Source organism: Scomber japonicus, chromosome 22, assembly GCF_027409825.1.
Source record: "Scomber japonicus isolate fScoJap1 chromosome 22, fScoJap1.pri, whole genome shotgun sequence".
NCBI classification, from domain to species: domain Eukaryota; kingdom Metazoa; phylum Chordata; class Actinopteri; order Scombriformes; family Scombridae; genus Scomber; species Scomber japonicus.
The window spans coordinates 7,226,591-7,251,285 of NC_070599.1; the positions used below are offsets into that span (position 1 = coordinate 7,226,591).

A 24,695-nucleotide genomic window follows, 5' to 3' on the forward strand; every position below is an offset into this window, starting at 1 on the left:
TACATTTGGCAGTGTGTCCAGCTTTCATCCACTGTGTATGTGTGTAAATACACAACATACTGTATATGATTCTGTTATTACTAGTGTGTTTAGTATGTGTTTTTAGTAATGTATGTGAAATAGTGTTTCAAGTTGCATCTTAGCATCATAGGAGGTTGCATTGATTTTATATGTGGTTGGCTGAGATGAGAGGGGAGCTATTACAAGATAGATGTGTTTGTTTTGTTTGTTTTCATATAAACAAAATGAATTTGTTTATATGATATATGGAGATTTGAATTTAAGTATTATTAAAAAAAATATTTAAAGTTTTTTTCCGCATATTTGTACAAATTTACAGATCGCCAAATCACTGTGTGTGTAAGTCACATCAGACATGTTTTGGCCGTAAGGCTATTTTAGCTGAAAACTGTCTTCGTGCTAGAGGCACAGTATGGAGGTATGCATGTTGCAGGTGTGGCAACAGAGGAACTGCCCTATGGTTTGGATCTGATCCCAAACCTTGTTGTGTAAGGAACTTAACACTCAAACAGTTACTGACACACTGAACATCACCGAAACAAAATCCACCCCCAGTACAGAGGTGTTGCAATCAGCTTTACTGATGTTCCCACAAAGTTGTCCTGCATTTGCTGATTTCTCACTGCACATGTCCTTGAGTGCTTTCAACATCCCCCACAGAAGTTATGTGGGTTGCATTCACCTGTTAGTTACAGCTGGTTAGAAGAACGGACACTGCATTGCCAAAGCTGAGCAAGAAATATTGCCTGTGATTAAATGTCATAGGAGCAGCACTGGAAATATAGCGTCTTTGTATGTGCCAGTAAGCTGACGGAGTATAAATCATACTGTTGACGACCAAACATCCGCCAGAAATCAGAAGTCCATAAATGTCCAGCAGATGCTTTAGAGAAGATCTTTCCTTTACAGGCATTGTTCTATTGCACCGTGTTCCCAACACTTTAAAGAAGATGCATCATTGTGGTAGAGGTGCAGATTTTTTACAGTTGATCACAAACTGTTTTTCTGAGCGGTAACCAAACTTTGCCTGTTTATCCACATTTGAAGACCAGAGCTAGTCCGTTCTGTAGTTTCACGTGTTGTGTTCAAGCTGCCTGCTAAACTATCTGGGCCTTGTGAATAATAGAGGCATGAGCACTCAGTTCAGAGGGGCTTGACCGGGGTTTGGCTCTCAGCGTGCCATTAGTCTGTTGATAGCGTAAGCTGTGCGCCTCAGAGATGTGGGAGCTGTTGGTCTCGCTGCCTTGGTCATCAGGATGCTCCTGACTGGCAGGACCCCCCAAACCCTCATCCACTTCATCCTCATCATCTGTTACTGGTGGGTAGGTGCAGCTAGCAGTAGGGTGCTGATGATTCTTTACAACACTTCCCGGCCGTGAACCACTGTCTGACGGGATAATGGCACTGCCGTTTATCTGCCTAACAATCTCAGTGGACTGTACCACCGGGAAGGGTGATGGCATGAGAGGAGGGTGGAGACGAGTTTCTTGCTGCAAAAGATCAAAGAAGACTCACTTCATAATTGCATCATCATCACTAGAAAGGTATGCAGAGTTTAATAAGCATTCCACAATTGCACATTTGGTGAAATCAGGCTTTGACTTGCCCAAAAACCATGTGCACAAAGATACACTCACCAAAGACATGGCGCTATTTCTCACATATGTTTCCACTCTGAGCCGGTTCTCTTCATCTCTATCCAGAATCCTCTCTCTCCCCCTGCGTGAGTTGTTGTACAGGACTGGCCTGCCCAGATAGTCATATGCTCCCCCTCCTCCTCCTCCCCTCCCACCTGAGAGAGTAGATCGGCTGTCACGGCAGTGAGCCTGTTCCTGTCAGCACAGGAAAAGACACTGATTAGTAGTATTCACAGATCCAGGGATTAGGTGCATAGATTCTGTCCTTTTTTCCACCCATAACCTAAAATAAGCTGAATGAAAAAACAGTATTTATTTTTAAGCTGGCAAAGTCAGACTGAGATACCTGGAAAGGACTGTGTAATTGGATACTATTTGATACTATTAATACTATAGGTCTTCTATTTGATTGGTTCACTTCCAGTCAATTAAATCTGAATAATTGCTAGTGTATCTTAAGGAGTCTTTTGGTGCAAAGCAGGTCAGCTGAATATGAAAAAATGTGTCCATAGACAATCATAGGATTTAACAAATATGAACAAATAATTAATTAGTATTTACTAGGGTTTAATTGAGCTTAAATTCCCTATCATTTCACCCAATTTACACAGTTCTTTCCAGAAAATTTCAGAAGAAATGGTTTGGAAATGTTTCTGTAAAGTAATCATTTAAAAAATAATAATGAAAAGTGTTACCCAAGATTCTTGTCCATCCCCAAATTCTTAGTTACACTCCTGGTAGTATAATTTTAATGTAATGTTTGAGCAGTCACATAAATGTCTAAAATATGGGTGTAAAAGTCTAATAATTGTTGGTCTTATAAGACTAAAACAGGTCACCATGGTTCAGGTCAGCATTAAAACATACCACCACAGATGAAACACGGTTAGTGACTATAGAGAGGATTACCAGTAATGCCCCTGAATCAAAAGATCCCAAAAAAAGGTCTTTAACAATATCATGTTATTATCAATATCTGAGAAACACTACATTCAGATTTGAAATGTTGAATCTCAGAACTTAGCCGTCTGGCATCTGGACAGTAAAACCTCAGTCCCCAGGCCTGGCCTTGCATGCAGATTTAGATAGAGTTGTAGACTGACCCCAAGGGACGACAGGCTGGTCCTCAGGGTTCCTTCCACCCTCAGAGGGATGTATTCTTCTGGCTGCAATAAACATGAGAAACAGTGGGCTGGATTAGCTCAAGATAAGAGTCCAACCCTGAAAAATAGTCTGTCGTTAAGCCACACAGTTTGTTTTGAGGGGTTAAAACTGTGAAATCCAAATCTACTTGTTTCCTTGGAAAGATAAACAAAGATATTATCATTGAAGCGCCACAACTACGACTGAAACGAAAGCACGGTATAAGGTATTCAACAAGATTTCTGTAAATCCCTGTTGCTAGTACAACCCTATCAATTTAAAATGAAGTGTTGGTCTTAGATCCGCTCTCCTAGTGTGAAGCATATGGGACCAGCATCCCACTGATTGTGATCAATGCTGCCAGAGTTTTGCAGCATGAATCAGGTCGTGTAGACATAGGGGAAGAAACACAGGATGATGCTGCAATAGGACAATGTGTTGAGTGTGAAAAGAATAATGCAGTGACAGTACCACTCCTCTGGCGTCCGTGCTGACAGAATTCACTCTCCTGAAAGAAGCTTGCCTGGAGAGAGTGGTTATTTCCTCCCTGTGGAAAGGAGAAAGACATTTGGATCACTAAAGAAACTGAATGAGTTCTGCTTTAAGCTTTAATGTACTTCACACTGCATATTGTTCATTTTTTATTTAGCTTTTGTGCATTTTTATTTTCATGTTTCCTTTTCTCAGTCACAATCATTAATTAACAGAATTTTACACTTTACTTTACTAATTCTATTTAACACGCTCTTCTGTTGTATGTGTCAGTTGTAATATGCTTAATAACACTGATTTGTTTCATTCTTCATGGCTCCATCAGCCCCCATGGCGATTATTAAAATTTCATCTCATCTTATCTCATCTTAATTAAACATCATGTATTCTCAGCGTACTTCCTCTCAGTCAGCTCCTGCTTCAGTTTCTGGTTCTTGCGTTTGTGATAGCAAGTGACACTGATGATGATGATGAGCATCAAGATCAGCAGCCCGCCCGCCACTGCGCCGACGATGATCATCAGCATGTTTTCATTCCCCGACTCCTCCTTTTCAGACTCTGTAAAGCAGAGAGTTAATAGGGGAGTTGACAGGATTACATGGATGTATACATTTATTCTCACAGTATATGTAACCATGACAAGTCTCAGTGAGCCATGTTGACACCTACCTGCTACGTTAATCTCCACATCTGCCTTTCCTGTTCCCACTTCATTCTTCGCCTCACATTGATAGGTGCCTGCGTCTGACAGGCTTAGGGGTCGCCCAAAAACTAATGTTCCATTAGGGTGAGGGATCACACCTTCTGGTAAGTTTCCACCCATTCTGTAAACAGAACAAAAAACAAAAAAAGTTAAAAGCTTCTAAAAAAAAAAACATCTTCAGCATCTTTGCACTTTTTAGTACTCTGATGTCTTTATTTTGAATTTCTGCTATGTAGTTCACCTTCTGTATCTGTAGGTGGTGCACTTTTCTTTATTCAGACATGATGCCTTTGACCACTCACACTAACCACACATTGCTGCCATGCATCTGCTTCTTTTTCACACCTAACTAAAACTTTTTTTTTGTTTTAAAGGCGCTGAATTTAGAGTTATACAGGAAAATGGTTCAATGTTTCAGTATGCTATGCTATGTAGCAACAATATTTCATTAGTGTCGTTTAATTGTGTTGAGCCACTATATATTTCCTGGCAGTGTGACTCAATGTGAAAATGCTTTGGAAACACGGATGAGCAACTCAATCCTGGGTGTTGCCTCCGTGTTGTTGTTTTGAGCGTGCTTCAATTAATCAGTTTGAACTTTGAACAGACTTGAACTACTTTGCCACTCATATAGCATGGTGTGTTTCTGCCATTGCTTGACCATGTGAACGGAACAAGTGGGTTCTTTTCACATAGGCCACAGTAAACATATTGCATAGTTTACAGTGATGGCTTTTTCAGCCCATATCACCAGCAAGAAAAGGGAACTGAGGGTGTTTTTTTTACATGTGCAGCAGACACACCTCCATGATAGCATCTAACACAAATCCACACATTCTACTTCCTCTTCCTCCTCTCGTTACCCCTTGGCTCACCTCCCCCCCACATACACCACTGTTCCACCTCTGCCAACCTGCTCCCCCTATTCCACCGCTCTCCTTATCTTGGGTTTGCTCATCCCTTTCCCTTTTTCTCTTTTTTCTTCATCATCCCCCCTTTTCCTCCCTCCTTCGTGTGAAACTGTCTCATCTGTCTGCTCTCAGCACAAGCCGCAACATGACACTGTGACACCAGCTATTACTTCACCTGCCGCCTTTTATTGACAAAGCCAACAGGTTTAAAAACCAACAGGTTTGTCCGCTGCTGCTGCTGCAGCCGCCGCCGCACATCATGATCATATGAAATGCATGAATGCGTAAGGGGAGGTTGAGTGTAACAAGAGAGTTTGAGTTCTGACTTGGTTCTGTGTGTGTGTGTGTGTGTGTGGTTGGGGGAGTGGATGGGTAGAGGTGGGGGGTGGGGGTGTCTTTCTGTGTGGGTGTACATGCTGTTTCGTCAGTGTCTATGCTTGGAAGCATAGCGTGTGTCTGGCTTACTCACAAAAACTCTTTTTCTCAAGGTGTGTTCTGTGACTAACATGAAGTAATATATCATTCATAATCTGGGAAAAACAACCCACATGGAAAGAAACCTCACCAAACCTTACTTTCATTTCTTTACATTTTAGAACAACCTTTATCCATCTATGTGTGAGGAATTTCTCCCTTGGGGCCTAACTGACACTTCTCATAATCCAATGGAAGACATTTTCTTTCAGTCACTTTTCATACCTGCCGTGTTTCGATCCAAACTGCACACCACACCCTAATAATATATTCATATGTCAAAAGAAATGGCTTTAAGATGATACCAGTTGACTCAAGCAGAAGAGGTAAGTCAAACATGCATGTGGGTTCAATGCTGAGCAGCAATGTGGCAAAATGACACACGCAACATTTGAATCTGTCAGTTTCCACTGAGGCAGCAGAATCAGAAGGTGACAATGCCAGGGCTTGTTTGGTTGAGTCATGTGGTAAGGGAGGTGATCCACCCCCCCTGCTGCACTTGGTTCAACTTTTCAGTTCCGGATAAAGAGGATTCAGGAGGATAAAGTGAATGCTAGACTTAGTGACTTTTTTTCAAAGCAGAAAAAAGACCTGTCTTCTAAAGAGGCATAATCCACAAAAATAAGGCTTGTTCTCCGACAAATTTAAATGAATGAGCCAGTTGGAGGTTCATTCAAGTCACAATTTGAAATCACAGGACTTAATCTCATGATTACACATTTTGAAATACATTTGAATGTAGTAAACAGAAATGTGACTTATGAATGACTTAATATGAAACTAGGAAACTTCTCTATTTCACATTTAGTTAATAGTAAAAAGAATTCACCCATTTGTTACTTTCACACCTGAGAATTACCTCACTGAACATCTAATTAAAGCACTTCATGGCAAAAACAATATGGTGGTGTAATTACTATGAAAGTTATTTTTTTTTAAAGTAACTAGTGACCAGACACCTCAGACAGTTACTCACAGCAGTACCAGACAGCTAAAGAGGGAGGCGGGTCCTACTATACCTGATCCAGGTGAAACTCTGTGGTTTGGGGTTTCCTCCACTCACACACCTCAGGGCAGCGTTCTCTAGGCCCACATGCCAGTCTTTACTGTAGCCAGACACCTCTGCGTGAGGAGGAACTAGGAAGGTAAAAATAAATGATAAGCTTGACATGTGAAGAAAAGGAGGCATTATTTATCACTTCATGAAAAAAGGAAAGGATGAAATATTCAGGCTTTGATGTAGTTATAAATGCAAATGTGTACAAGAAACTAAAAGTGTAGTAAAAAGTATGGTTTCAAAGTATCCTGACTACATCCTGTAACTAATGAAGAAGGTTACTAAAATAAATTAAGTAGAGGGTTACAAATTATTTCAGATTTTAAATGGAACATTTTAAGGAAAGAGAGTGCTCTAAGGTAGAGAAATACTGTTACTGCAGGTTAAAATGGGGAATGTGTCGTGTAAAAGTCTTACAGTAGGTCTCTTCCTGCTTTGTGTGTGATATTGGCAATGAATAAAAGAAACGGGAAGTGAAGCTCTGTAAGTGCCACCATTGTTGAAACTATTGTTAAATGTAGCCTACTATGCAGTTTTTGTATCAAGAGGACCAATTCAAACCTTGATTTTTATAATGTGATATTGGCTTGGTATGACATTGATGAACACTCACAGTGCACCACCAGGTTGTTTCTGATTCTGCGGGGGGCCGATAAAGTGGGATGCCACACCAGACAGTCCAGCTTCTTCCCGTTCATGCTCCTCAGAGGATGCAGGGAGAAGTGTGAGGAGACCGCCCCGTTGTCAGTGGAGCGGTTGGTGGATTGGCCATTCAGATCAGTGTCCCAGGAGAGGCGGGGAGGCGGGCGGGCTACAGAGCGGCAGGAGGCAGCCAGCCGGTAGGACTGTCCCTCGATCAGAATTAGAGGATCCAGGGAGGAGATAGGAGAAGCTGTAGGAGGGATAGTTACAAAGTCTAATCAGACTGGAGACACTGATGATAAGGTAAAATGCTTATCATAAAAGAGCTTTTAAGACCTGCTTAACACATTCTCTCAATTAGCTTCTTAGTATGAGCAGCACGGTCCCACAGGAACACTCACTTAAACCAGTTTTGGTTATTTCTCAATTTCTTCATTTGTCTTTTTTATCTGTGTGTGTGTGTGTGTTTTTTTTTTACTGATTTGAAGTGGCCAGGCTTAGTTGGAGAAAGGTGATGTAACACATTTCAATGCACCGATCAGAGTTAATATTACAGTTCAAATGTGAAGACAGCTGTGGGGTTGTTTGCTTAAGTTGCCAGTACTGTCAGTTGAATCTGATCAAAACACCCACGAAGTTCTAATGGACATCAACACTAATACATCAAGAGCAGATTAGAAACTATGTTTTCAGGACTACTTTAATTACTTTAACTGGCTGGCAAATACACATTAAACTATTGAATAGCTTAGTTTTTGCATACCAATACAGGTCAAAACAGGCCTGCAGGTCATTTGTGCCTTTTGTATTTGGATGAGAGCAGTATGCTTCAAAAGTATTGCAAAATCACAGGTTTTTATTTGTTGTTGTTTTTTTATGAGCTGGATACACAGTCTAAGCAGAGGGAAAATCAAAATAATGAACCAGTTTTGAAAATGCATTGGGTTACAAACTGGTGACTAATGTGCCTGTGGGGTAATGATGTTGGGAAATATAGTCAAACACTCTCTATAAAGCTGAAAATATAATGAAAATAGATGGAATTAGTAGGAATGGATTTCTTGATAATATAACATCATGTGTTTCCAATGCTAGTGGTTATTACCTTATAAGGAGCACAACAAATATTACACATAGGTGCGTGATATGGTTAAATAATGTGATGAGGTAGTTTGTTGTTGTTATTATGAGTTACTACACTATAAGTCATTATGCCTCAGTATGTGAATCAAGTTGTGAAATTTTGATGAATACACAGCCTGATGACAGTCATACTGATTCACTTTGTGACTTACAGTTACTATCAGTACAACTTATATCCACTTTGTTGTTGTAATAACAAACTTCATTGAGATCATTTCTTTCAGAGCCATGAGGGAAGTACTCACTCCACACAGTGAGTGACATTTCTCTGTCAAAGTTGCCAGAGGGGAAGGTGCTGATGTGGCAGGTGTATTTCCCCTCATCAGTGAGCTCTGTGTTCATGATGACCAGAGACGCATCTTTGGTGGGGTCGCTGCTTTTGAAGCGCACACGTCGAGACCATGCCCCAAACGCTGCATGCAGAAGGGGGAAGAAATAAAGGGGAAGAGATACAGAGTTAACAAGGAAGGGGGGGGAGTTAAAGGAGCGAGTGAGGAAGGATGTGACACAAAACATTAAGTCTAGCAAGTTCAGAACAGACCTTAAGGGTTTTTTTGTCACTTTCAGTTCCGTACACATGCGTGCCTTCTTGCTTGACACTGTATTTGCATTCTGGACATTTAGCTCCTGGTCATATCCAGCATGTTTCATACTCACAATGGGTGTAAGCCTCAATTCCTAAATCACCACAAATTACAAGACACCCAACATAACAAGTGCACTGATCGGAAATAATCAGTGTTTCTAACAGTCAACAGTTCATTTAATACTTTTAGATAGTTGTGAACACTTGCCTCAGAGCTCTATTAGTTCTATAAGTGGAGAAGGGATAGGGTTACCCTCCAACACTTGTCAAATTCGAATAACCAAAACTGACGAATCAACTTGTCAAACCAGTAGAAAGTTATTCAGTGGAATGAGCATGTAAGAGTTAGTGCTATGATTAAGGGCAAATCTCTTAGTATGCAGTGTGAACATATTTTTGAAGAGATTTTTTTAGCATGTGGCAGAGGCTGTAGCCAGGTCACTGAGCAAACCTACCAGTTTGTCCATTAGTATGGTGTGCAGTGATGATCTGATCAGTCTCCTTATACCAGGTGACCTGCACCACCACATTATCTTTGTCTGGCTGGTAGTTACATGGCAAGGTGGTCTCCTCCTCTGCCATGGTGAGTAGGGATTCCACTTGAGTTTCCAGTGGAGCGAGATCCTCCGAGTCTCCCTGTATCACTGTAACTAAAAGAGAAGGAAGGGCAGATAGATTAAGAGATGTAAGAGATACAGTATAGAGTGACAGAGCCTGAGATCCACCAAGGGATTACAAAATTGGCTGGTTGAAGGATGAATTCTGTGTCATTCTGCAGCCCAGCGTTACATAGCGCTACACTAGATCCCTATCTGCTCTAGGGATTCTGGTCTGTGACCTCTGACCTATAACCTGAACAGAAGACACTTAGGAGGAAGAGCAGCTCAAATCATTTCATTTGCTAATTTACACGTCTGTAACAAAAGAGCTCCACAGCTCTTACGTCCTTGCTAATTTGCCACCTTAAAAAAAGACAAGGGCAAAAAGAGGATGTAGCTAGTATTACAAAGGATTGTGCACTTGCCACTGAAGAATGCAGTCTAACCTTACATGTCTTTTTTGACCCGTCAAGTTCAAACTATAGCCATAGGCTGCATGTCTGTTGCTAAGCAAACTAGACAGAAGGAATAAAAAAAGAAGTCACCATCATTTTGGTCCAAACTTCTACTTCATCATCAATTAGCTAACATGTAGTCTGAATAATACACAATTATGTAGGACAACTAGTGACAACTCAACCAATGACACTATTTTTTTCCAATAATTTCTATCTTACATCCCGGCGCACAGTAGCGCCAGGCGCAATGCATGTGTTTACCTCAAAATGAGGTGTGGTCAGTCGCATTGTTGGTGAATTGCTATTTTGAGGCAGAAGAAAGTGATTGCGCTATTGACCAACCAAAACCAGGTCAGAAGTTGATGGTGCGTATGTCACTGTTATTTTTGGGATGTGCAGCTGCATGCGCCATGAACTGACGAGAGGAGACGTGAAAATATGCAGCACAAAGCAAGTTGTGGGTGTTTTGTGGAAAATGGGTCTCAAATCCACACCTGCTTCTGGAGGACACTCCACTGCCTCTTAGTGATTTTATCAACAAGAAAAGCATCTGAACATCTGTGGTTAAAACATCTGTATTGATCAGTTAATGAATGTGGGTGATTTTTACAGTGTCTGTTATCTACAGCTGTTTATATTGTGTGAGAAGTTTCTCCTCCAGTTCATTAAAACCTAGCAGTATCTGACGGCAGCAGGACTGATACGTTGATAGCTGTTATAATAGAAATCTACAATGACAGTGCTCCTTGCTTTTAAAAAGAATGGGAGATGTCACTTTGATTGGTTTACAGCGCGTTACACCCAAAATACACCTATGATTAATGAGGGGACTTAAGTCCAACCCTTTGGACCATGCGCCTGGCGCATCTACCATTTTTCTGCTGTTAAAATAGCAAAAGTGGATTTGGACACACCCTACATGCACTTGCGCCACGTGCTTCATGCCATGCACTATAGATCGTTAAAATAGGATCCAATATGTCAGTGGATCTTATCATAAACCAAGTGGTTGGTTGCTGTCATTGCATTTATAATGGAGAGAATAATGAATTATTAAAAATATGGTAGATTTTAAAGACATTTTGAAAGGCAGCTAGGTTCCACATACTTTCTTTTTCACTGATAATTAGATAAGAAGACTAAAACTGTGCTCTGTTTGTTACAGCCAGGAGACAGTTATCTTAGCTTAGCATAAACACTCTCAACAGAAGGAAACAGCTAGAATGACTCTGTGTGAAGTCATGAAACCCCTAAAGCTCAGTAAATAACTAGTTTTAGCTTGTTTATTTAACCCATACAAAGTGTAAAGTGTAAAAATAACAAGTTGAGGTCAGGTGCAGAGAGTCTATTCACGGTCTATTTCACAGTCAGGTACAGAGAGTCAGGCTAACCATTGCCCTGTTTTCATTCTTTATGCTAAGCTAAGCTAACCGTCTGCTGGCTGTAGCTTCAAATTTAATGGACTTTTCCTTTTATGACATTAAGCATTTAACATTTCTTATTGTTTTTGACTGGACCAAAGTTTTAGTAGTCATATGTTTTCATGAGCTAAAGTATTCAAGTGTTTTAATACGATAGCAAAAAATACATTATCAGACTTCCTTGATTGGAATTCAAGGTAAGAGGAGTGCATAAGGTCTTCAAGGAGTCCAAACAGTGAAGACAAAAAGAGGTGTGGAGAAGGAGGACAGGTTGTATATCAGAGGAGTGAAGATATGTTGCTTGACTAGTTGCTCGAGATAATCTTTCAAAGCAAATTCACAGAGGGTTACCACATAGTGTCTGGACAGAGAGAGACAAGTGGGACATAAAATGCAGTCTACACACACTGACTATTGTGTTTCATCGTGCAGCACTGTGAACCACAAACAGTCAACGCTTGCATGAATGTCTCTCGTTTCACTAGCTCATTTCCTTCTTCCTGTCTGTTTACAGATCAAATTAGCTAATCTGTTATAAGTAGACGGCCTGTCTCTTGATGTCCTACAGCAAACTCCTTAAGTACATACAGACACTTGAGGAACACACAGTCACGATATGGCGAGTCCTGCAATTTGCATTTAATTTGCATTTAACAGTTGAATATGAGTTTCCAGTGTGTTAAATCTGTCAGCATTAGAGTCAAGGAATTATGTTTTGTGATAATTCTGCTAATGTAAACTCATGTGGTAGACAGATGATTTATTGTCAGTTTATTGTTTCATTGCTCGTCTTGGCATCGAGCTTGTGTTGATGGTGATTGATTTACTCTCAGATGGTATGCTTTACTGATAGTGATGACCCAAGTAAGACTGAAGAAAAGGAGCTTACATGGAACACTAATGTCATCAAAGTGATTGCAAAACATTAACAACATATCAGTTCACAACACTACAGAGCATATCTATATCTTAGTGAAACAGCAAATTGTATGCTACCTCCCAGTGTCATATGGCCAGGCTTTTTACCAGGTGTCCCGTAAAATGATCTGCAAACATTTTGAAGCAATTATTAATGTTTTTACTAACCTGCTCTTTGCTGCTGTAGACAATCAAGCTATTGTGCTAGAGACTGTAATTCTATCTAGTTTCACAAGTCTACATTTTCAGTTTCAGTATTGAATAATCAGCGGCTAGTTTTGACTTGTTAATATACATTGGCAGTATCAAAACAGCTGCAGGTATTAATGCCAGGATCTTTACATGCAAACAGGACAGGGTGCAGTCACGCTGACAGGCTGACAGGCTGACAGGCTGTAGGCACCAGTAGCATTACTTGAGCATAAGTGCTAATTTCAGCATGTTGTTTAACATATATAATATTTACCATGTTGGTTAAGTGTGTTAAGTAAGCTCAGCATTGGTTACACTTCAGTTAGTTGAACAAATAGAGGCAGACAGAAATCAAGCTAAAATACTTCAGAAATTAGGGTTATCATTCATTATCCTCACTGCCACAACAAAAATCAACAAACATGCCATACTATGAGTAGCAACACTGCACACTACTTCCTCTACTCTCTCAGTTTCCTTTTTAGGGCCTCATATTAAGAAAGACCTACCTTCTTGACCAATCAAAGTAACAATCTGTGACCATGACAACATGCTATCATTTGCTAATTAGCACTAAACACAAAGTACAACCAATGGAATATCATCCATTTTGCAGGTTGCAGGTATTTGGGCATAAACAAAAGTATTGGACAAATTTAAATTTTGACCTGCTAATGGTCCTAGATGAACATTTAATAAAGTTATTACAATTCATCCTCAGGCATACTTGAATGTTATGGATATATATTCAATAGTTTGACTCAAAGCCAATGTCAATTTCATTGTGGTTTAAGAGTAAAAGTTAAGGATACAGCAAAGTCATTAGATACCATATGAGAACCATGAATGTGTGTACTAAATGCTTTGACCTGCATCTGGTGCTGGATAAAGTCAGTGGGATTCATCCTCTGGGGACAATGAACTAAGGTACAACATTTCATGACAATTGATGCAATAGCTGTTGATGCAGTCTGGACCAAAGTGGTGGACCAACTGACAGATATCATTGCTATCCCCAGAGCCATGCTGCTGAATGAACTTGAAAAAATATTTTGATAGTAGTTTCCTTTTGGTACCATCATCATGGCCTTTACAGTCTTCTGAAGGTCACTGTTGAATGTGTGAGCAGGATGTAAACAGCCAACATAACTTGTTCTAAATGGTCTTCAGAGGGAAGGTAGCTTTGTGTGGGACCATCTCATCAGTTCTGTTTTCGAGCTGGTGAGAGTGTGTCTCATACTGAGAAACTCTTACAGGAGTTGATTCAGTACCCAAAGTGGGAGAATCTGTTCAGATATGTCAATGCGTAGGATGTGATTCATACATTTACCATCACACCTGATGAGTGTACTTCATAGACAGGTGTGTTTTTCCGTGTGTGTGTGTGTGTGTGTGTGTGTGTGTGTGCGTGTGTGCGTGTTTGTCACTCTGAGGTTTAAGCCAACTGTGGAATCTGCCTGTGCTGCATTACTGGAATAACACTAGTCTATCCTGCTTTTATGTGTGGGATTGAAGAGCTTTTTATGCCACACTGTTATCTATCGTTGTGTATTATTATATTCTGTAATATTTGAATTTGGCAAATACATTCCTGTCCTGACTTCACCAAATCAGTAATTAAAAGGCTTATCCACTGTTTAATGTGTTATAATACATTATATTATATATGATATTATATGGATACAGTAGGAAAACGTTCGGAGGCAGACTTTTACAGGCTACTGTTACAGACTTAGTCCACACACAAACACACACACACACACACACACACACACACACACACACACACACACACTCTAGGAGGGTCCATGCAGTTACTCATAATAGACAGAGGGAGCGGGATTGATCGACAGCAACCTGTTTCTCCTGAAATATCAGGCAGCGCCACAAGTAGAGCTTTTTGTTTTTTTCCCCAGTTAAGTCTATCAATCAGAAAAGCTGGCTAGCTGCCCAGAGTGTACAGAGCTTGGCTTCTAAATATGGACGAGATAATGCAGGCCAGCTATTGACCAGCTTTGATAATGAGGAACATCAAAAATCTTTTTGTAGAACATGGTTAATACCTAATTCTGCTCAGTATAATGCAATGCTCCCTTCTAAATTACAACACACACATTCAGTCTGTCGCAATGGTGTAATAAGAGAAGGCTGCTAGACAGAACATGAGTATTACAGGAATATTATAAGAGATACACATAGAATAGCCTACAGTAAACTCACTCTACTAACTGTTAAGTACTGCACATAAGGCCCTGAAGGAATATCATGTAAGATTCTGACAGGAGACAAGACAGAGATACAGATAAAACACAAGCATACTGTAAAGTAGAAAAAGAATACCATCAATATGTTACATATCACTTTAGACAGACTCCATGTAAAGGCTTCTTACCAAACATCTGGAGGATACAGAGACACAGAGAGAGTCTGTTCAGCAGAGATGTCATTCTCCCCGGCAGTTAATATTAACTGTACACAAGTTGGGACAGTATCAGTGCTGGAATAAAGCTCATCAGTCCAGGTAATAGTATCCTGAAAGACAGGCGTGCATATAGCACTGGAGCAGACTCATGCCTCATGCTGCCAGATCATCCTTGATGATTTTTTAAGTCCAGTCCCAGGTAAAGAAAATGAGGAAAAAAGGTGGTTGTTGTAGCTGTATAAAGGCAATCTTGTGAAAAGTATAAATCCCTTCTGTTTGGTTTCGTGTAGGTTTGTTAAGCACACGCCATAATGCTTGCCCTTTAGACAAAAAGAAGGCGCAGCTTTACCTGTTTGGGATACACCTGTTTGCGCTACACCTCTCTCTCCCTCCCTCCCTCTCGCTCTCTCTCTCTCTCTCTCTCTCCAACACACACATACGCCTCTACCCACACACAAACACACAGTCAAAAGTCACCTATCCGGTTTGGCTGAGGCAATATGACAGTTATTTTCTCGTCTTTACTTGCTCTGCTCGCAGGAGAGGCAGGTGAACAGTAGTCACGGAGAGCCAGTTTCAGTGACGCATGCTAGATATAACAAAAGGAGCATCCCGTGGGTTAAAAACTAATTAATCCTTTAATTGCAAAGGGCCGAACACAAATCAACACAAACACTATTGTGCTATTACAGGATACCTATGAAGATCTTTACAATGCAAACCAAAGGGATAAACCAATCTGTCCACTTGTTGTTAAGAAAAGAGAATACTTGGTCTACTAGTCTAATTTGTCCCCACATGATCTGAGTATTTTTCTCCTTCATTGTTTACATGCTTAACAGGTTTCCATCTGTCAGCTCTGATCTTGGCTTAAATGTGACACAAATAAATCTTTTCAGAGTGACATTAATCTTTATGAGCTACAAACTCTGTGTTATGCAAGTCAAAAACTACTTCTTTGGTTATTTATATGTATGCTGGCTAAGGATTTTATCACTTCCTAATATCTAAACTAAGAGACACTGTTGCCCTAATTTACCACTGCAATTCAAAGAGAGACTAAGTTAATAAATAAGCATGTTAAACATTTAATAGGTATTTATATAGGTGTGTGTGTGTGTGTGTGTGTGTGTGTGTGTGTGTACAGTATGTGTAGCAGCTCTGTTCTTCCTACAGGCAAATTCATATGCAAAGTAACTTTACAGCACTCTGAATCATTGCCTTCATTGCTTTTAGGCTCTCCCTGCTGGGAGTGAGAAGTATGTATATACAGTAAATTAGTACATTTAGGTTAGTTCATGAACCTGGTAGATAGCTCAGGGCTTGTGCCTTTTACTGTTCATAAACAAATGAATTCAGTTTGGAGTCATGGTGGGGAGGAGCCAACAGAAAAAAAAGATGAATAAACAGAACTGATAAAAAGTTAACAGAACTGAGTAGGGGATATATGTAGAATTTATGCATTTGATATGTGAGGTGTGTGGAGTGGAATAAGAGAAGTTAAAGTTAAATGAAATCATGGGTGTACTGTCAGTGGCAGAATTTTGATAATTATGGTGGTTTGTTTTGCGGGATTATGGAAAAGGGGTGTTCCGGTGTACCATTGTGTTTCTTGGATTAACTGCGTCAGTGTTGGAATGTGGATTGCTCTGTGTATGTATTTCTATGTGAGCGTGATGTTTCTATGTTCTATGTTTCTAATTTGGAGTGTGGACATGGTGTGGATATTATGGGTGCTAATGTACAACGGGAGTCTGTATTCTATGTTTATTGCCTTGGTTTGGATGGTTTGTAATTTGAATAGGATGAGCTGAGTTTTGGTGGGGTTGAGTTTATTTCTTCACATATTATATCAGGTTTCTATTTTAGTGTTGTTGTTTGGAGGGAATCCAGTAACGGAGGTCATTAGTAGATTGTGTGACATGTTCTATGGTGGGTTGGGGGTAGTACATGACAGAAATATAGAAGAGAAAAAGAAGTGGACTGCAGCTTGTGGAACCCCAGGTTCAACATTCAGTGCTGATGCATCTCCATGAGTACAAGTACTGTACCTAAGTATATTTTTGATGTACATAGCTGACTTTATTTGAATATTCCCATGTTACTTCTATTTCCACTTTTTTACATCGACTCCAGTACATTTCAGAGGGAAATGTACTTTCTACTCCACTTCATATATTTGACAACTTTTTATGTACTCTTTCCTCTCATGACCTCTCACATGTATCTGGTGACCCTTTGGAGGGTTGATTAGGAACCACTGAACTAAACTAGTGAACTGTAGATAGAGTAGTGTAAACTACAACAGTACAACAGTAACATGCTGCTCTAACACTGATACTTCACTATTAATAATCTAATGATATTAATATATAATATATATAATAATATATCAGTCAGAAGGAGCAAACCACTACTTTTACTGTAATACATTAACTACATTAAGTTGATAATACTATTTTCATTCAGGATTGCTACTTTTATGTAGTATTGTTACATTGCTGTACTGATACCTAAAGCAAAGGATACTTCTTCCACCACCCTATGTACTCAAGGACAGGTGAGAACCATGGACACCATCATGCCATCTTGTGGTGTGTAAGAAAAGTGAGCATATTGCATTTTTATTTAACCTGCAGGCTTTAACTTCATCTTTCTATTAGTACAGCATGACAGCTGAAGAGATACTTTAGCTGCAAAAACAACATCATCAGCTTGGTGAATCTCTTATTCACACATGTAAACAGACTGATATCTGTCAGATGATGTAAAAGAGAAAGTGAGATGGACAGAGTGTTGCAGGAGATGAGGAGCAGTTTGATATTTTGGCACAGAAATCAGCTGTGTGTTAAACACAGCAACAAAGATAAACATCAAAAACACAGCATTTATCTTTTTATTCATAAGTACAGTAGAAATATATCTGAATTATAGTTATCAAAATATCCTTGTCTAAAAGTTACATACAGGCAACAAACCAGTAAAGTATGTTATACAACAAGGACAGAGCTTTTCTGATAATGTCCCTGTTTGGACTCAGCTTCTCTATTTTCTGTCTCATCCTTCTTAACTTCCCACAACCTCTACAAAAGCAAAAGAGAAATGAACACTGGTGCACAACATCTTACATTCTCTCCTAATCTAGACAGGTTAAGATATGCAATATTTATATAAAAACATAAAGGTATTCAGAGGGAAAGGTGTGAAGTTTCCTCCATCATGTCACTTCTTCATGCCAATTGTCTCATATGTTTCCTGGGCACGAGGAGTCAAACCCTGAGAGGAAAACACATTAGAAATTCAATGAGTAATACTGTGAAAGCTGTAATTGACTAAGAATAATAATGATTATTTAACATTTATGTAATCAGCTGCTCTTCATCTCCTTTGCATCATTCATGGTGTAAAAACTCACCGTATAGATGCCCTCTTCAACATTCTGCCAGGGGAAGAAAACAACCATATTAGATACAATGTAACTGTGAGAAAACAACTTCTTCATTTTTCTTGTTGAATGTTTGTAAGCTTATGTGAATGTATTTTTACACTGACTCTATGAGAACTGTTGTAAACCAGAAAGCAATACGTGAGATTTGTGAACTGTAGAGTGAGCGTGTGCATGTACATGTGTATGCATGTGTATGCACATGCATGTGTGTGTATGTGTTTATGTGTTTCACAGTGGGTTAGGCTGTTTGTGGCTAGTGATATAGGAAATAATAAAAAAAAGTAACACAGTTAAACAGTAAACTCACGCACTCTTCTGTATGCACTGTGAGTTAGCTTTTAAATCCATAAATATGCATACAATCACCACAAAATAAATGAGAAAGAAGGTTATTGTTAAAGCCACTATTTATGTTTCCATCCAATATTTTATGTTTGTGTTGACTTGTGTTTTTAATGTGTATTTTTTTTTTTAAAGTTTCATCGTGTTGTTCTCATTTGGGAGTTAAAGGTATACTCCAGCTATTTAGTATTATCCTTCCATATAGTTTGTGAGGCATGCAAGAGACTGATTTAAATATTTTGAAGCTCCAAAAACACTGGATCCTACAATTCCCATAATGCAAGAGATTTTTGTAATCCACTCCCTGCCTGCTGAACATCCAGTACGTTCAACGTTTCAGTTAAAAAATATCTAGTCTGAAAGCCCAATTAAGCAAGCGATGTTACTCAAAAGAAATCATATGGTTTACAGGCATTACATTGGTATGTCATGGGGCAGCTGGTTAGCTCTCACTTCCTGTAAAGGGTTTCAGGAAATCAAAACATTTTCAGACAAGGGTTCCTTTATATTGGTAACGTCTCACATAGAGCTGCCAGTGGAAGGTGTTTGACATGACAAATGGTTTCATTCTTCACATTTCCTGTATCTGTTTTTTTTCCACTGAGGTTTTAGCTGACCAGTAAGATTATTTTCGCCTTCATATGATCTCAACCTGTGGTTTGCTAACTGCAAGTCCAGTTTGTGTTGTGGTGTGCAACTTAATTTGTGCTTCTTTGCACGTATTATAGGCTACATGTCACATATTTATCTATTTTAATCATGTCTGTACACTTTGTATACATGCTCTTTCTTACCTTGCCCTTTGGATTCCCAGCTGCAGCCTCCCTAGCATTGTAGATCTGTTGAAGACATGACAATGAGTGACAACTGAAAAAACAATATATCAAGCTCAGTATAATTTTACTATCCATCCGTAGCTGTATTTATCACATCAGTTTAATCTTCTGACTATGTGAATATTCGCTTGGTCAAAAGAAACGCAAGAAAAACTCTGGCTCATATTCTTTTATATTAAAATCCACAGTATATCATCGTCACCTTCATTTGAATCAACTACAGCATCCTGACTACGTGTTCATTCTTTTTCACAAATGCACAGAATGTACAGCAGTGGATGTTGATGACTAAGTAGTCAATAAAAAGTTGCTTGGTTAATTGAACTTTCATGTGCAGCATGCGTTATTTTGCAGATGACACCATATTAATAATGTATAACCTTTTGCCTTTTGGGTCATTGTTATCCTTTAAAATAGTTGTTTTCATGCATGCATATATCCATAATTGATCATACAATTATGAAATCAACATGTATGTATGTATGTCTAGTGTAGACAATCACACATCACATACAAGACGTATATGTAGCATGCATACCTTAATTCTACAGTAGAGAGCTGTCAGGATGATGCCATACAAAAACAGGATGCCATCCAGCACATAGCAGATCTCAGGCTCTGCAAGAGCCGCTGTGGGTACAGGAGAACCTTTTGTTAGAAGCAAATCCACAATAGCAGCTGATAATGTAGACAACTATCAAACCGTGCAGATAACATATTCTTGGCTCTGGTGTAACCTCAGGTCATCATGTATCAGCTCTAGTATCCTGTAATGTATCTGTTGCTTGTTGATTTTAGGGTGACACAAAAAGCAGTGGACACATTTGGTGACCATAAGGCTGAGTTGTTGCAATGTATAAAACAGTGTTACTGAGTAAAGGCAGTGTCCACATTTCAGATTGTGCAACAAGCAGCTACTACACTCATTACATAAGAAACCAAAGTGTTTAACACAAACTATATGTATTATGATTCATACTTCTGTGGAGGAATATCTATGGGTGTATAGGGAGGCACAGTGGGCTTTGCCATGTTCCACCATAACTGTGATAGGTTGTAGATTACAAAAATAAAAAAATGGAAATATCTATTTTCTGATTGGTCAGTATCAATGTTCACTTCCATGTTAAAGATTAATTGACTGATAAATGACTATCACTCATCAACAGGCGCTGGATGACTACTGGCCGGATGTCCTGCATCTGTGAAAAAAATGAGTTGATGTGAAGTATATCAACAGGCCTGCACAAGTAATATGGTGAGGATTGATTATAAATTCAGTGAAGATGCTTGTATTCAGGGCATACCAAATGCAAAAATATACTTATTTACTTTATGTTGCAGGTCGACAAGCTTTTACTGATGATTGTTTTCATATTGTTGTTTAAAGTATGTTTTTTGATCAACTTAGTTATATATGATTGTAAATACTCCATATTGTAAATGCACAAGATCGTAAGCTCAACATTTCTAAAAGTTGAACTTAACACCAGTTAAATACATAGTTTAACGGAAGATGGACAAGCCAACCACTATCCATGTTAAGCCTAATATGATGTAGATATCACACTATTATGATTGTCCTGCCAAAGCTACAGGGGACGTTAACAATGTGTGCCGTCTTTATTTGAGAGAAGAGGAGGCCCCGTCTGAGGAGGAGAAAACACTAGAAAAATTAACTTTATCAGCTGATGTGATAGATTTCTAGAGAAGGGAAGCAGGATATTTGGAATAATATCCATTTATAAAGAGCTTATTAATGTACAATTGCAGAATTCATGGATTACTCTAAGAACCATTTATTAGATGGGAAGTGGTTATATTAGAATTATATTATATTATATTATATTATATTGACATTTCTCTTTGAAATTGAAGAATTGAAGATACTAAATCTTGGTATCCAGGTTTGAAAAAGGTCTACTCTTTGGCACACATCAAAGACTTCAACCACAGAAGGCGTTTATTGTACATACGTACATGTCTTTAACCTTTTCCACAGACAAGAATACATTGCAGAAATGACCAGCCAACTCTCTACCATTAGAGGGAAATGAAGTATGTGACACTGTGTTTACCATGAAAGATATTTATGAGCATACGTACTGCATTGTGCTATCGATATATATAAATTGGTTAGCAGCCACATTGTGAGAATGTCGCTTTGGGGTGTACATTCTAATTCACAGCGCATTTATGATAATAAAGATGTATTTGCTATTACTGCGGGTGGATTGATTTACAAGTATGTTTTAAATGTTCCCTCTATTTGTTGTCTTAATTTAAAATGTCCTTTTTGTCCTTTATGTTAAATATAATCAGTTAAATAATTCCTGCACAAAACAAAACATTAAATATGTAATTAATCATAAACGAAGGCATTTCAATCATACAAATGATCAAATGATAATCTCATTAATATATGTATTTTACGTATTTTTAATTTCAATGCACATTCATGTTTACATGAATCCGTCTTCCTACGATATTTCTCATATCACGCAATTGATTCTCTTCTGCCTCAGTGTTCAACCGATTCCATTATATGATCAAATTGAAATTAAAGAGCACCTCTTCCAAATATAAAGATGTGCAGAAAATGAAAAGGCAGTTCAACCCACAGAGCTGTGATGAGCAAAAATGAGTTGACTGAAAAGAGAAGCTGGGCCTCACATGGCTGACAACACTGATCGCTCGTCTAGCTGCGGGTTGGACTTCCTTACATTTCCATTATTTAGATTTCTAATAACGTCATGGAATCTCTGAGGGTAAAACATAAGATGAATGGAAGGTGTTAGAGAAAATGTGATCGGAAATCATAGTAAATGTAATCATTTATTTAACTAACAGAACTATTTAAAAGCCTTAAAAAAAGCCGTAAAAAAGGTACGTTGCAAATCCATTTTAAATGAGTAGTTACTCATCCTTTAAAGACAGAATAATCAAACAGAATTGTTGGCATCTGTGATGATGATACCAACATTTTCTTCAATTGTTTTTCCATTACATTTTAATTACATTTCCTAGTTCTTTTTTTAATAGATTTGGAGTATAAATTAAGATGAATTTGTATCTTAAAAGAATTTAAATGTAATCACACTTGAGTCAGTTTAGCTATTCTACTTGACTCAGAGCATTTTTAAGAGCTATGATCAAATCGCCTGATAACAAATGCTATTTTCTCTCTTCTCTTCCTTCTTACTTTCTTCACAAAATTGAGGAAATGAATCACTTCTATAAAGTCACATGATTGTTTTCCACACATAGAGCCACTTCCAAAGAACTATTTTTTTTTTTTTGAAAGCAAAAATGAAAAAATATTGAAAATATCTCATTTCTTTCTATCACGCTCTACATTGACTGATATTGGTGGATAATTTGGTCTTGTGGGTTGCGGATGGAGAGTCAGCCCAAGTGAAAATGTTGCGTTCCGGATGATTCTACTGCCTGTGAACCAGAGACAGATATGGTGCTTTATCTAGATGTACATCTTCTGTGGTTTCTGTAACTCACATATACCACACGTTAAAAGGAAGCTGCAAGTACTGTGTGGGCCACCTAAAATAACTAATAGTCTTGATATTAATACGTGACTAAAATGTCTGTATGTGTCTCAAACTACGGGCTACAAATATGGACAGGCATTTGAAATCACATGCCAGCTTCATATATTATCACCAATTTTGTTTGGTTTTTCCCTCAATACATAGATGAATCCCACTTTTGAACAAGTACGCATTTATGTTATGTTAAAACAGGATGATTTGAAGTCTGCTGTGTCTATGTGCAGTTCTACATACTGCAGTAGAAGTCGCGTTGTTTTTTGAGGTTCTAAGAAGGTCGACGAGTTTCAAAAGCCAACACCTTATTTTTGGGCGATGCAACAAAGTCTTGGTACTCGTGCCAATAGAGTAGACGCGATGCTTTCAAACCTGGGGTCTTTCTCTTTTAACAGTTATACCCCAGTTTTCAGGCGCTTTTACTTTAACTGTAGACCACAGATACCAGAAGTAGGCCAAAGTCAGTCGAGGTTTGGAATTAAAACAGAAATATCTCAAGTCAAACTGTCTTATAACAGCTCTTACGCCCCTCTCGTCGCCATTATTCAATCGGTGTATGAACATCAGAAAAATGTGACAAATGGCCGTCGCTATTTTCTAGATTTAAGACTGATATCTACTAGTTGTTTTACTGTTGTCTGAATTTGGCATAAAAATTGTAACAGATTAAGTTGATACATTTTCTATTAACAGAATAATCACTTCAGCTTCATAACTATACTATAAGTTACCTATGTGTTGTTGGACTATTAGACTACTGATATTGACTGACATTTGTAAAGCGGCTTGTGTAGAATGATAGAGAAAGTTGTAAAATGTGTTTGTTTTATGCTATTTTTCTGTGCTGAAAGGGTCAAAAGTACCACAGTGCTTAAACTAATCCAACAAACTGACGCAATATGTCCGAGGCAGGGCTGTTAGCACTGTCTAAAGTGTGAAAAAAGAGACTGTGAACGCCATGTTGCGCCCCTGGCCACAAGCGACAGCTAAAACGGGCAGCTTCTCTTTTCACAGGAACTGTAATGTGGTGACTACATATCTGCTACCTACACTTCATGGAATAAGGCCAAATGTCACTAAACCTCACTGCTCTGAATAAACAGATGAGCTCACCTGCTAACTTAAAATCACAATGTTGTCAAAAATCATGTTTGACTGAGTATCTTCAACATAGCGTTTCACAGGCATTGAGTCTAGTTGACATCAAAAACTCCTCAACCTCATATTGATTTATAAAGTGACTTATTAGCACAGCTTGCTCTTACATTAGGTTATTTCCAAACACCATTTCTTAAAAGTAAAGGGTTAGGGTTATCATAAATGGAGTTATTACAGTGAGCTCATAAGACAAAGCATCCTCAGGACCCAGAGCCATATATAAAAACTTGTATTGAAAGTCTCTATTTGATGTCACAACTCACCAGCTGTTCCGAAAGACATCCAGAGAGGGATTGCAATCTGTATTGGGCTCCTGCCCCACAATGCCATAACAACACGGGCTCAACACGGACAGGCGGGCTCGTTCAGCGGCGGCCAGCAAACAGCAAACAAGACCTGCAGGTGGTTTTTTTTCCTCTGCGTTCTGGTGAAGACTCGAGTGTTGCGTATCTCATAGTCAAGAGGGGAAGTTGTGGTCTGAGCTCTACGTCCATTTGTCTCAGATCTCATCATACCACTCCCCTTTTAACAT

General features: G+C 38.8%; 2 protein-coding genes across 2 annotated transcripts; both read right to left on the minus strand.

Annotated features, from left to right (window-relative positions):
• Nucleotides 1-1,118: 1,118 nt before the first annotated feature.
• nectin4a (nectin cell adhesion molecule 4a) lies at nucleotides 1,119-14,844 on the minus strand. Its single transcript, XM_053343927.1, has 11 exons — nucleotides 14,790-14,844; nucleotides 9,265-9,459; nucleotides 8,469-8,636; nucleotides 7,052-7,330; nucleotides 6,401-6,518; nucleotides 3,967-4,117; nucleotides 3,692-3,834; nucleotides 3,273-3,348; nucleotides 2,762-2,824; nucleotides 1,659-1,853; nucleotides 1,119-1,511 (listed from the first exon to the last, which is right to left on the minus strand). The coding sequence occupies exons 1-11, from the start codon at nucleotides 14,842-14,844 to the stop codon at nucleotides 1,119-1,121; spliced, it is 1,836 nt and encodes a 611-aa protein (XP_053199902.1).
• Nucleotides 14,845-18,022: 3,178 nt separating this feature from the next.
• On the minus strand, nucleotides 18,023-24,640 carry fcer1g (Fc epsilon receptor IgFc epsilon receptor Ig). The gene is made up of 5 exons (XM_053343340.1): nucleotides 24,427-24,640; nucleotides 19,984-20,075; nucleotides 19,404-19,448; nucleotides 18,235-18,258; nucleotides 18,023-18,095 (listed from the first exon to the last, which is right to left on the minus strand). Exons 1-5 carry the CDS (start codon nucleotides 24,491-24,493, stop codon nucleotides 18,042-18,044), a joined length of 282 nt encoding a protein of 93 aa, XP_053199315.1. The 5' UTR covers nucleotides 24,494-24,640; the 3' UTR covers nucleotides 18,023-18,041.
• Nucleotides 24,641-24,695: the final 55 nt, after the last annotated feature.